The sequence below is a fragment of the Rhea pennata genome, chromosome 1, assembly GCF_028389875.1.
Source record: "Rhea pennata isolate bPtePen1 chromosome 1, bPtePen1.pri, whole genome shotgun sequence".
Lineage (NCBI taxonomy): Eukaryota > Metazoa > Chordata > Aves > Rheiformes > Rheidae > Rhea > Rhea pennata.
Window position 1 is genome coordinate 201,338,626 of NC_084663.1, and position 14,557 is coordinate 201,353,182.

Below are 14,557 nucleotides of genomic sequence, written 5' to 3' on the forward strand. Positions count from 1 at the left end.
TACTGACACCTTTACATTTTGGTGTGTGGGTTGCCTGGGGTGAGTGCAGGAGGACAACAGGATGCAGCCATAAATCCATGATTGCCTGGGCCACTCAGCAGCACAGAGCTACAGGACTAAGGTGGTACCTGGAGACCAGTCCTTCGTGTCTGTCTGCACAGCAGTCCTTCCAGTCATATGGCAAGCCAGCACTTGCATGAGCTATGCACCACATGTTTTCAGGACAGCCTGACTCCAGACATCCTCCTTCCTGACGGGCATAATGCCACGCACTCCAAGGAATGACCCACAGCTGATTTATGTGCCCCACTTTGGCCCTACATTGCCACTGCAAGATGTTGCCATCACCAGACTTGCTCCATCCAGTCCTCCATACCTGGCCCTATGTTAATGTGTAATAGCCTCAATGGCCCCATTGCTCTGTGCTGCAGAGATACCCCCGCACCAGAGTGTGGACTAACATCCTGAAGGAGTGCAGACTCTGAGTCTGGTCTGCAGTGCAGGTGTGGGCCATGTCCACAAGGTGCTGTAGATGCTCCTCTTACAGTACCTGAAGAAGTTATCTTTCCCTCAATCTCTTTGCACATTTCCATTGAATTGTATTAGGATATTTGGGCTGTTCAAGAAGAGAAACAAATGGGTCACTTGTATAACCAGCTCTATCACTAAAGTTAACTGGGAGAAGATGGGCTAGAGAAAGGGATTTGTTCCTGACATGCTAAGGCACTGCCGGGCTGCCTCACTGAGAAAGGTGAGGAAAGGTTTCCTGAGGTCTCTTATCATGGTACAAGGAGTTTTAGATTGATGTACCCCACAGAGAATCAGATTCCTTTAGCACCCCCCAAAAATGAGGTGATTTTTATTCAGGAGATCTATACAGATTTGGGTACTTGTAAGTTTAAATTTAGTAGTCCAATTTAGGAATGAATTAAAAAATGGTACACTGTCCAGTAATATGATTGCGAAATCAGGGGGTTTTCAGAGAAGGTAAGCTGTCGTGTTACTCTGCTTCTAAAACAAAATCTGTTTTCTATGCTTCTGTGGGAAATCAGAGGATGTTATAAGCTGAGTCATGCAACTGTTGATTTTACCAAGCACACGAGTGATATAAATAGAGAAACACTGGTGAGCCTTGGGCAGAGGAAGAAGAGATTGAGAGGTCTTCTAGTAAGGACAGACAGGACAGAGAGGCAAAGATGAAAATCAAGTCCTTTCCTTTCCTTGGGTTACTATACGTAACATGTTCTTGTGCTTTACCAGTGGTTCCAGAAAAGGAAAAAGAAGATATACAATTTGCTCAGGTAAGGACTGCAAGCAGAGCTTTTGAATTAATTTATTGATAAAATGAATATAGTCATGCGTTGGGAATAACGGTAGAATACTTTATTAACAAGTCTACATTTGAAAAGAAACATTTATATAATAACCTGTTTCTTTTTCTCCTCCACCAGAAATACCTGGAAAACTTCTATGATTTTAAAGAAGAGAAAAGCTCTCTCTTTAAATCCAAGAACCTCAATCTCATGTCTGAAAAAATACGAGAAATGCAGTCATTCTTTGGACTGGAGGTGACTGGGGAACTGAATTCTCAGACACTGGACATGATGAAGCAGCCCAGATGTGGAATACCAGACGTCCGCTCATACAGCACCTTCCCTCTGAGCCCTAAGTGGAAAAAAGAAGATGTGACATATCGGTAATATATTCTAAAATGTGCTTCACTGAACAGCACCGTGAAGTTTTGTGAATGCCAGGCAGAAGTAATGCCAACAGGTTCCTTATTATTTTATTCTTATAGTTATCCTTATAAGAGTCATATTCAGGGTCACAGCACCATAAAGGTGGGGAATATTCAAATTCTTTGCTTTAGGCTTACAAAGGATGATAAAAGGGACCAAAATAAGAGTTTACATTGCTTAGTTAAGAGTCTACTCAGTTATGTAGTCAATAAGGAGAAGGGATGCAATTGAGGTTATCTAAGCTAGTGTGCTTGAAATAAAACTCCAAAAACATCCTGTGTTATATCCCATACAGTTGGAAAATAAACAACTCAAGACATACAAACAATAATAACCAGTAAGCAAAATATTTGACCTCGACACTGTGTGCTGTAGTCACATGTGGTCTGGTTGCTTTCAATTCCTTTCTCCATATTTCACAGGATTTTGAACTACACTCCAGACATGCTACAAGATGATGTAGAGGAAGCAATAGCAAAAGCCTTTCAACTCTGGAGCAGTGTGACCCCTTTGAGATTCACCAGGCTCCACAGTGGCGAAGCAGATATAATGATCTCCTTTGCATCTGGATGTAAGGAATCCCCTTGCCTAGAATTGATAAGCATTTATCGCTTTTACAGAATTGCTGAAAAATGTAACATGTTTCTTTCTTATTTTTCTTAGTTCACGGTGACTTCTATTCCTTTGACGGTCCAGGAGGAACTCTGGCACATGCCTATCACCCCGGCAAAGGAATAGGCGGAGATGCCCACTTTGACGAAGATGAAAACTGGACCAAATTTACTACCTATACTGGTAGGTAGGCTTAAGCATTGTGCTGCATGTTGTTTGTTAAACAAACAACCAAAACAAACAAACAAAGCAAAAATCTTGAAGACTTTTAATTACACTGTAAAGCTACAGAGGCCCTAGCAGTAATTCCAGGATTTATTGAGATGTAAAATGTCAATGCATTTTAGCAAAATGATTCTGCCTATTCTGACGTGGGCTGCAATTGTGGTAGTTCCCTGAAGTTAATGTACAGACTGAAACTGCAGGTCCAGTGAAGCAAATGAGATTAGCACAAAACAGCAATAGAGTGAGCAGGACACTTTAAGGCAGGGAATTTTACCATCAAGTAGTATCCTTAAAAGTTGTAATACTGATATCACTTTCTTTTTTAATAAAATGATTTACAGTTATGAAAATCTTTAACTTCTGGAAAAAGTCTTGAATTTGTGGCAAGTGATGAAAGTGAGGCTTTCTGGTGTCTAGCTATGTCCAGGGATGATATCAGAGCCCACATGTTACTGGGCTCTATCAAGCAGTTAACAGTTAAAATCCATGTCTTTTATGTTTCCCAAAATCTGACAGGATGATTAAAATGTTCCCATCCAACCTTCCATCTTCATGATTATTAAGGAAACTTTGATTCTTTGTGGGCAGGAAGACTTCTGGAGCATGAGAAAAAACTGTCTTCAAATTGGTCTCCCAGTGAAAGATAAACACTTATAACCAGAAACACTTCTTTTCCAGGAAACAAGCAGATGACCACCTACCTTAGACATAGTTAAATTATGCTATTTTATTAACACCCTGAATGATGTATCATGCACAAGAGGATGGCATCTGCATCTTATTGTTATGCAAGAAAATTTATTAACTGTTTGTGCTGGATTATTTTTTAGGATACAACTTGTTTCTCGTTGCTGCTCATGAATTAGGCCACTCATTGGGTCTTGGTCATTCTAATGTCTTTGGTGCCTTGATGTATCCTATATATATGGCCAGGGATACAAGAGACTACAGACTTCCTCAAGATGATATTGATGGCATTCAGTCCCTCTATGGTAAGCAAGATGCATCATTTTGAGGCATGGATAAGCATTTTGTAGCCAGCTTTACTCAACAGCTAGACAGTGATAATCTTTCTACTGTAGCTAGGGTATCTGCTTTAATTTCTTAATGTTATTTTGGGCAAATTTCATTTTCTTTGTGACTAAGAGCCTACACCAAAGTGGAATCTGGGGGTTGTATTTATGCCAGTAAATCAGAAGTAGTACCACTTTGTAGTATTACCAGAGGAACAGCCCATATCTATAGTATTAACCTCTCTTACCTTCCAAAAAAAGAATGGTCCCACATAAAACTGCCTTTTGGGAGTGGTGTTTGGTTTGTATTAACTCCTGAGCACATACAAACTGAGAGCGCAATAGGCTGTAAAGGCAAAACCACGCCAGAGACTATTTTAACGATTAACAGCACAGACAACTGAGTTAATTTGCCCAGGAGCTTTCCCTGGCATTGTATGACTTACTGGCTGAGCCGCAGCCTTGAGGAACCTCTACACCTGGCTCTGTATGGTATATCTCCAAGCTCTACAACACAAAATTGTAATTTACCTGTCAATTCCACATTTATCTGTTTCCCGAAGGTCCTCCCAGGGAATCTCCAACAAAAGCTTTTCCTTCACAAGAACCGACTGAAATGACACCTACAGAAGCACCAACGGAAATGTCACCCCGTGAAGAACCAACAGAAATGACACCCTCCAAATCTCCTGCAAGAGCAGAGGACTGTGACCCTCATTTGACTTTTGATGCTATCACCACTCTCCGTGGGGAAATACTATTCTTTAAAGACAGGTAAGTGGTTTCATTTCTTGCAATACCTTTTTTTAAGACTCAAAATGGTAAAGCACAAAGTTCAGGTCACAGAATTTATTTTCTCTTTGATACAACTGAAAATATCTCTTTTCGAAAGTGTTAAGGCAACTTTGCAAAATTTACTAGCCCATCAGGGCTGGGTGAGTATTGTGACTAAGAGGTGAGTAAAATATTTAAACCATCATCCATCAGCACCCTGGTCTGACAGAATTGCACCAGGCTGAATAATCACAGAGTCATTCTTCAGCCTGCTTCGCATGAAGCACTACCCTGGTCAGACTGCGTCTGCATGAAGATCAGGGGGCTACAGAAAATGTCACTAGTGGCAGCAACATCCTTATCCAGGAGTCAGCTCTGAACCTATGGCCCAGCACTGTCTTTGGAGAACCCTGCTATTAGGGCTGTCCGCTTCTTGGACACAATCTGATATTGAGCTCTCTAACAGGTTGTTAACTATGCATTTCTACCTTGAAGAGAGAGATTAAGATGTCAGACCCAGGCTTTGGCTTACTTCTTGGGTTGATAATTGTGTTCTGATTCAACAAACTTCCTTTGATGAAGTGATTCTGATTCCTCTCCTATAACATGTCAAAAAACTATTCCTGTTCGCAGTATCATTAGGAAAGGGGAGGAGCGAGCACTTCATCCTTACCTGTTTCTCAAGGATGTTTAATGTACATTTCTAACAAAACTGAAATTAAGAATGAAGCTGTGCCTGCCTGCATGGGATGTGGTGATGACCTGGCTTCAGTTGCCAGCACCACTCAAGCTGTTGCAGCTTGTGCTGCCTCCTGCGCAGAGCTGTGCAGGTGGAGAGGCCTGATGGACCTCTGCACAACCAGCCCTAAAGGGCAAACGTCTAGGAGCGGGGAGGACGAAACGGTGCCCTGCATCCCAGAGCTCTACCTCAGCGGGAGGACTAGCTCCAGCACCCAGGCAGCAGGAGTTAAAGTGTATTTCTGTGTCACTGATCCAGTGAAATATTAATAGTGAAACACTGCTGTTTTCTTTTTTTAATCAGCTATGTCTGGCGCAAAAGTCCTTACTTCGCAGGCATTGAGCATGACACCATCTCCTCGTTCTGGCCATCGCTGGCAGCTGGCTTTGATGCTGCATATGAGATTGACAAGAAGGATCAAGTGATTTTTTTTAAAGGTATTTCTCTTACATTTCCATCACTCCTTTTTTGTGTATGGATAAACTTACTGTAGTATGGACAACTTACATACATTTGGGTATGTTATATAATGATAAGAGATGTAATATAATAAAAATGGTAATGATAATAATAAAATGGATTCTTAATATTTAAATCCATTTTCATTTTCAAAATGCTGCTTTAATGTCTTTAAATAACATTGTTTCAAAACAGCCCTGTAAAACAGCCCCAAAAGCCTTGGTTTTGCCAGTGAGAGGGAAGGTCATAGCTGAGACAAAACTGACTGCCTACATTAAGTATTTTAAAAGTGTTCCTAAAGGTGCTAAACCTACCTCGAAAATAGGTAATGAGTTTATAAAATGGAAAATCCAGCAGCACCAAAATATTCAAAACTGTATGAGTCCTACAGGAAAATGTTTTCAGCTGGAAATCTGTGCTATTTCATGACATTTGCTACAAAGAAAGCTCTGAGGCTTTATTTGAGAGGAGCTCACCTCTTTGGAAATCCCTACTAAGATTTTACTTTTTTCCTGACAGATGACCAGTACTGGGCTATCAATGGCTACAATATACAGCCAGGTTTTCCCAAGCCTATCCACAACCTGGGCTTCTCCAGAAATGTCAGGAAAATTGATGCGGCTGTTCATGATCAAAATACCAAGAAAACATACTTCTTTGTAGGCCATAGATACTGGAGGTAAGACTAACTCCTCTTTTGTACAGCAGATAATCAAGATAGTTTTTTAAAAGCTGATTAATGCTAGAATTTATGCAATACATTTGTGTTCTCTTATTGACAGCCTTCTTAGCCAATATGAGGCTGAAATTTAGGAAAATTTTTCCAGTCTTTTCATAGGACAAAGTTTGTAAAACTTCACATAAAGACAACATTCATTTACTGCTAGCAACCTGTAGCTAAGAGATACAAGCAAATAATTCTTGTTTGTCCTCTAGAAAGCAGTGTTACATAAAATCAGTAGAGTAAAATAATGTAATGTAATATGAATAAAATGATTTTGTTTTCTTGTTGCACATTCATTCAGTGGCTACTAATGGGCCAGAAGTGCTCTTAGAAATATAAAAACGCCAAATCTATCAAGAAAAGTGCAGAAGCAGATTGGAAAATTGTTTTTAAGAAACAGTTCAACCAAACAGTAATATTATCCTAATAATTAACCAGTAATAATTATTTTATAACGGTATTATCACCGTAGAAGTTTTACATTCTGCTCAGGGGATCACTTCATAGATTGAATAAAATAATCAGTGTGAATAATTATTTAACTTTATTACTCACTATGAGCAACATCTATTCTTATTATCAGTGTTGGGGAATAGAAGGGAACTGCTTAGTCAGATCTTCTGAAACCAGCCTTGTGCAGTCCAGTGAAGATATGAGTATTCACACAGTGAGGATTTATACAGTTCAATGAGTTCACAGATGCTCATAGTGGATTTTCAGCTGAGAGCAGGCTTATTCAGTAGAAATTCCACTTCTCTACATTGGACATCAGTTTGTTTCATGTTTTCATTCAATTTCTTTATTTAGTTTCAATGAAAACACTCAATCAATGGAAAGGGGATATCCCAGAAAAATAGCAGCTGACTTCCATGGAATTGACCACACAATTGATGCTGCCCTTCAGAAAAATGGTAAATAAATTAAAATGCAATTACAAATAAAACAAGGACCACCAATAAAAGCAAAACAAATAAATAGCATACATTTCAATATATATTTACATAAATATATATATATATAGAAAATGTTTATTATGATTTTTTAATTACCAAAGAGAACAGCAAGTGTTTAACAACATTTATACAAAAAAAGCAAATATTCATTTGATGCTACTTCTATCTTTCCCATTTCTAGGACATTTCTATTTTTTCCATGGATCAAAGCAGTATGAGGTTGATGTCAAGACCAAGAAGCTTATCCGTACAATGAAGAGCAACAGCTGGTTCAATTGCTAGAAATATTAAGTGACAGTGTAGGACCGAATTTACACTAGAAATGTTTTTTTCATGTTCCTTGGTTATAAACAATATAATTATCTTTGTGTATCTCAATCTGAAATGAGTTGTGGTCTTTGATAAATCTAATTTAAAATCATAAATATGTAAAACAATGTACAGTTTTAATTTATTTTCCAACTATTTATTAATCAAAATGTGTTTGAGTAATAAAAGTATTTTGCTTGAATATAACAGCGTTTGTGTATTCTGGGTCAGTTCACTGGGGACAAGGAATCTGATATGGCTGCACTCAAGTCTCAGCAGTGTTAGGGCTCCAGCTCTGTTTTTCACTGGGTTCAGTATCTGTAAGAGAGGAGTTAAAGATAAGCAGAAGCAGTTGAGCAGTTTCAAGAGGCCAGAAGAAATGATCTGGGGTCAGGAAGGTGCAAGGCAGGGAGGAGGAGGAAGGCAGACACAGGGCTTGGGGAGGACGTTCCCAGGTGATGGCACGTGAAGTCTTCACATACTGCAATGGTTCATATGGGGCAGGTATAGGGCAGTGTGGGCTGCCCTGCAGTGGACCCTGTGTACGCAGGGACAGTATAGAGGGAGGCTACAGGGGCCAGCTTGGTGAGTAGGCGTAGTGGGAAGAGTCAGGGGCTGGGGTTCCCCACGTGGGCCATGGCAGAAGAATGAGCAACCAAGGAGAAGTGGTCGGTGCCCCAGCTGGGAAGGGATATTGCAGAGGGAGGATGGGAAGCAGAGGATGTGTGGGTGCAGGGTCCCAGGAGTCAAGTGATTACCCCGGCTGAGCTGTTACTGGGTGGTGCACTTTGGTGGACTGCAGGAATAAAGTCAGAGATGATGGTCCAGTTCGTAATGCAGTTATTTCTCTCATAAAAACAACTTCCAGTAACAAACAAGCCAAAGGCTAAAGAATAAAAAGGGATTTTCATGTAACTCCTCAGGATGACTCTTCCAGAGAAAGAGAGGGCCGAAGTCTAAGACAAATATCTGTGCTTTCGCCACCTGCATTTATATTGCAATGGGATCTGTTCTCAGAGGCTCTGGGGCTATTTAGCATGTCTTAGCTTGTGGATACCCTTCACAAATGCTATGCAACTGATGTTTATAAACACATTGCACTCCCTTCACAGTATATATACATTCAAAGCAATAAAAAAACAGACTGCACCTTTACTCACTTTTCCTCAGTGTCAGCAGAGAGTCATACTCCTTCACTAGTCTAAACTAGTGAGTTGCTGGACTTATTTTAAATCAGTCAGCTAATGAGACCAAAACACAGTACAGAGCTGTGTGGTCTTCTATTTTCCAAGCTCCTTCTGCCTCCTTGGCTGCAGGGGGGAATCTGAAGTGAAGAGTGATCAGCTCCTCTTTCCTGATCACCTCCAGCTGCAGCAAAAGTGGGGAGAGGGCAAGCCTTATATCCACACGTCCTAAGGAAGGACTGTGAAAATCCTGCTTTCTAGAAAAGGTACTAATTAAAAATACTGTGCACTGACTGGAATAGATATACTCCAGCGACCAGCCTTGTGCGGCACTGAAGTCTCTCAATTCACCTTCTCGGAGGAGCTGAAAAGCTTGGGACAGCCCAAAACCATCTGAGAGTCAGTGCCAGGTTTCTGAAGATATCCTAAATCGCAGTGAGATGCTCAGAGAGGCATTCGGGATTGAGGTATGAAGGATTTCCCTACTCCCAAGTTCACCCCATCTAAGGTTCATGCCCAGTGCCTGAGGCTGCATTTATGCCAATGAATGTGCAACTTTGCTTGCTCCTGCTGCCTGCACACCAGCTGGCTGGACATGAGGCAGCGCAGGCTGGGAAGCCGTGCAGCTGGGCTCATGTGTGCTCTGCCCCCCAGGCAACCCCTCGCCAAGGAAAAGGATGCATTAACCATGTCTCTGAGCTGGAGGTGGCGCACTGTGTGTTAGCCAGGAGCATGGGTGCAAGAAATACAACCCACCCGCACTCGTTTGTGCATTTATACTCTAGCTTATGCACCAGGCTATTTCTAAGGCATTGAGAAGATCTAGGTATCTAAGGACAAGATTCAGGGGACCAGGATAGTACCTGGGGAACAGCCCTGCTAGGAGCTTATGAGCTTGGAGCTATATTTTCTCAGAACATACAAAATACTGTGGATCCTCACGGGGTGATATCTCAGTGATTAAAGCACTGCTTGGTCTGTGGGAAAGCCTGGCTGAAGTCCTTTCTCTCCTTGAAGGGATTTGATCTCATCTACCAGAAAAATGCGCTGATGACCTGATTGTAAGAGGAACTCTACTCCATTATTTCTCTCGCTCTAGCAGAATTGGCAACGACAGCTAGAGAAGATGAGAACAAATGTTGAGGACAGTCTTTCAGTTAGCACAGTTCAGACCCAGTTAGGCAGAACTGAGATTTGCTCCTGATCTTCCGCACAGTATGTAAGAAAGTTGATCCCTCAGATAGCTGGTCAATGCACCTACTAATTTCTACTAATTTCATTGTGTGTCAGGGCCAGAAGAAGCTGTCTGTCTGCTGGAGTACTCACATCCTCCAAGCCTGCAATTACAAGAGACAAGACTGGACGTGAGCAGCTGAGGTGCCTCTGTGTCTGTTTTCTCACGGTCCCTTTTTTGTGACATTCTGCTCCAGTGAAAATCCAAACCCTGTGCATGTTTTGTGGGATGTGAGATACACTCTGAGCACTGCTGTGAGGGGGCTTAAAACCAACCTCGGTCAGAAATTATGCTGTGAGTCTCAGTGGAGCTTAAACATTAGGGTGGCCCTGGGCAGCCCAGCATCCCCACAGAGGCAGCCGAGCACCACGCCGAAGTCGTGAACTGGAAAGTGGGTGAACTCACCTGGCTGGCGTTCAGGCAGGGCAGAGAGGTGTTGGCTCAGTGTCTGCCAGTATCTTTCACAAGCACAGAAGAAATTTCGGTTCAGGACTGCATACGCCTGCAGGGTTAGGCAGGATATTTGTGAATGCTACTTGTACCTAAATAATGGAGTTAATTCCTTTTGATTTTAGACGTGCATACACGCTTTTGAAATCCTGATTAGATATCTGCTTATATCTCAAGGCTACCTTCTACCTTCAGAAATCAGGCCTTTAGGCCCTAAGTAATTGGCTGAAGTTTGAAAGTGGTGAAAGAGGAACCAAAACGAACATTTTGTTAATGGTGAAACAGAATATTGACGTTGTTTACAATGACTCACCAATTCCTGTCTCTCAATATTTCTCTTACATAAGTGGCTTTTAATTACTACCTCAAGGAAACAACTAAATTAAATTACAGTCGCCCCCCACTCCCCAATATCATTAGCTGTAAGTTAGCTTAAAGTACTAGTATTTGAAAAATGAATTATATTTTTTAGCCTGTGGAGGAACATCCAGAAAGTTTCCTGTTGTTTGAGTCTAACCTGAACCTGATAAGCTGTGTTTACTGTGGTTTTCCATCTGTACTTCTACTTTATTAATATCTTAAATTTTGGCAGCTAAATAGTACTTCTTCTGGTTTGAGAAAAGCAATGAAATTCCTGGTAAATAGAATAATAATATGTAACTCAGACTGGCTTGGAAACAGGAGTGCTAAAGTTGCCCTTCTGCAGTTAGTGGGCAAGAGAAGATTTTTTGTCACTATGATTTTGTTATAACTCATCAATGATTGCTGGAACTAAACGTTTCTTGGATACTAGCAGGGAAAATTTGCCCATGGACATAATTTCAAACATTCATTTTCTAAAAATATCAACTTTCCAAGCAGTCTAAGGCTGAGCATACAAAAGAGACACACAAAATCACCAGTTACATTTGAAATTCTTGGCTGCGTAACTGTTCTCCCAGATCCAATCTCCTTCATATCAAAATTCGCACACACAATTCTTGAGGACTTCACTGACAGTGTGTTAGCTGTGAGAGCTTGCAACAGTACAAACTGATAAAAGATGTCACATGATAAAAGCAACTGAGCAGAGTCTGCTGTCTTGACACTTCAGTCACGTGTACCAGACGCTTTTGAATGCTATAACAAATCCATGGGTTCCAGACCAGGATGTCATTTAGTTCAATCACAAATATTCACTCTACAGTTGCAAGTTTGATTTAGTCCAACAGCCAGCAAAGGCTGTTATATGCTACTTTGGGGGAAGGCGAAACAGTGTTATAGGGAAGTCTTTGGAGATGCTGTGAGAAAGATCTTTCCATAGAAGAGCATTTTCTCTTCTTGAACTGATTTTCAGAGGGTGGCTGGTTGCCAAGGAGATTTGGTAATACATGCCTAATACATGTCCTCTTTGCCTGGGATTTAAGATCTTCCTGTACAGTTTTTATATATAAAGCAAGCCTCTACTTGCAGAGACACAGCACTGTTACCAACATAGAGAAAATTAAAAGAAATTAAGCTGCCAGGAAGCCCTGAAAACTCAGCACTGGAGAGAAATGGTGACCCACATGTAATATGACCAAGACAAGAGGGAGCACTGTCAGTGAACCAACATCGCAATGTTAGATAAGGATGATTGTTATATAAAAGCCAAAAGTAGGTCATATACTCCTCATCGTCAGCAATATGACACATACAAGGCTTGGCCTTGCAGCTTGGCCTCGAGGTTGGCAGCACAGCCAGGCAGGAGGTGCCCAAAGCTCTGAGCTATGCACCACACATCAGCATCAGCAGCTGAGGCTGCAGTTCTGCAGTGCAGTTCCTGTGAGGGAGCTTTGTCAGGGGTCCTCGACTGCTGCCAGGACTCAGCCTGCCAGGACCCAGTCTGGTATAGGGCAGCACAGCAGTGAGGTTCCCAACTCCATGTAACTAAAGCCTTTTCCTCTTCAGAATAAAGCAGCTTAATCACATCCTGTCCAGGCCCTGTGAGATGTTCTTTCATCTTCCTTTTTTCTACACTTTTTTTTTTAAAAAAAGTTTTTAAAGTAAGTTTGTATTAGTTTTTAAGTGTAGGAATTGTCTATCAGGAATAAATTTTGCCAAAAATGGAACATTTTATTTTTTCATTTTTAAGAAATTTTAACATAATTTTATATTATGCCCATGTAGGATGATGAACATAGCAATTTTCATACTCACTTCTCTAAGCCCATAAGAGATTGCCATTATATGTTGTATTATTTTGAGACGAAGTCCCCTCAAAGGACAATGTCAAAGGTGATCTCCCTGGCTAGGGAATTTTCTAGGTTCATATTCTAGGTTATTGATAGATTCTTGAGAGTTATGGTGAATAATATTAAGAACATTGAGAAACGGGACAACATAGTAGCAAAAGAATTTATTAGAGAAAGCTGCTAAACAGAGAACTGCAAGAGTTTCATAAATACTCTCCTGGGTGGTTTTAATGGCCTCTAAAGGCCACTCCATTAGAGATAATGATGAGAGAGGAAAATTTACCAAGTCCTATAGTCTGGAAAGTTACTTCTTTCGTCTGGAACCTTAGAGATGTTGTACGTGTGGAGACACAGTACACTTGGTGAGAAATTTAATTATGTTCGGGAAGAGAACAAAGTTCTGGAAAGCTATAGTGGGGCATCAAGCACAAGAAACTATTTCTACAGAGCAGTGTTGCTGGGAGGAAGCAAATGAGCATGTAGGCTGCACGGGAGAACATTCCACGTGATTTTTAGACTCATCTCACCTTATTTCAGGCTCCTAACAGAACTGTCCAGAGTGAGGAGAATTGTTATTGAAAGTTACCTGTACGAACCCTAATAAGGGTAGAAGAGCCCCTCCCAACAGAAGAGTCTGCACCCCAGATCTGAGGCATTTTCTGCAGGTACTCACCTCCATCCACAGCCAGAGAGGCAGCCTCTCTCCCTAAAGTAAATGCTTCAATTAAGTATCTACCTTCAGAGGAAGAATTCAGTTGAGGCTCCCCATCTCCAAGCCCCCATCAGCCACCCTCTTACTTCCACTTGCACGAATGGCTCTGGCCACACTTCAGCTGCGTAGATGTCAGGAGTCCCCCATTTCTCATTGCTGATGATCAAAACACGTGCTGTGCTTTCCAAATCTTTTTGGCACCAAGAAAATGTTCTTGGGCAGGAAACAATTCATCAAATGTCTCAAGCATATAACACTTTTCTAACCTCTCCTTTCATCACTCTATTATGCTTCCAGCTGTGTGGAAGAGTTATTTCCTCTGCACTTGCAACATCCCACTTGCTGCAAATGTCCCCTAAATCCTATGTCATATTAGGTGGCCCCACACAGAAGTCTTAGAGAGTCAGTAGAGACAGTAGAGAGTCTCTGACAACAATAGTCATCTCTGTTCATGACTCCCAGGACCTTCACCAGGTCAGAACAGAGAGGAAAACCATCAGACAGTGAGCCAGCATACCTCAGTGCTTTTATAAAATCTTCCATTCAGTATGCAGGAGGGTGACTGAAATACAAAGTAATCAGACAATCTTCTGAGAACAGTGGGAACTGCTGAATAAAAGTGGCATACAAGTAACTTGTCCTCAGTTTTTTACTGAGTTTAGTTTGACTACACTGAGAAAAGCATTTTCATTTCCCTGTGGGACTTCCATATTTTCCTGCAGACAAAAGTTAGTTTCATCCAAGTGAGAACTATATCAAACATAAATGGCACAAACAAAGCACTACTTCAGTTATAGCACTGACCTATTATTTTTGAAAAAATCTACCAAAGGATGGTACTATAATAATTTCCAAAAATGTGTGTTTTTGTACAGCACAAAAATGTGCTGTACAGACAGCTACAAAACAACTAGAAAAAAAGAAAAAATATAAAACACTCTACAGCTCTATAACCTTCCAGGACTTCTTTTTTAAGTGCTTCAATCACACATTCAAAATTAATAGGAGTTTTGGATGCAAAACACTAGAATGACATACATTAGATTTTTGGAAAGTGAGACTACTTTTTAATAACTGAGAGGTTAATGAGCTTATTAAAAAAGAACTACAGGTCTATTTTCTTCTCATTATTCATATTCCTATGTTGCAAAACCTGCACGAAGGTGGAACAGGATGAACGATAACATTAATCCTTTTGTGGTAAAATCATTGTTTTG

General features: G+C 40.9%; 1 protein-coding gene across 1 annotated transcript; it reads left to right on the forward strand.

Moving 5' to 3' along the window:
* The first annotated feature begins 1,196 nt into the window (after positions 1-1,196).
* LOC134141396 (stromelysin-1-like) lies at positions 1,197-7,555 on the forward strand. Its single transcript, XM_062577624.1, has 10 exons — positions 1,197-1,301; positions 1,452-1,696; positions 2,162-2,310; positions 2,403-2,534; positions 3,407-3,568; positions 4,153-4,363; positions 5,406-5,539; positions 6,081-6,240; positions 7,093-7,196; positions 7,420-7,555. The coding sequence occupies exons 1-10, from the start codon at positions 1,197-1,199 to the stop codon at positions 7,518-7,520; spliced, it is 1,503 nt and encodes a 500-aa protein (XP_062433608.1). The 3' UTR covers positions 7,521-7,555.
* The last annotated feature ends 7,002 nt before the right edge of the window (positions 7,556-14,557 follow it).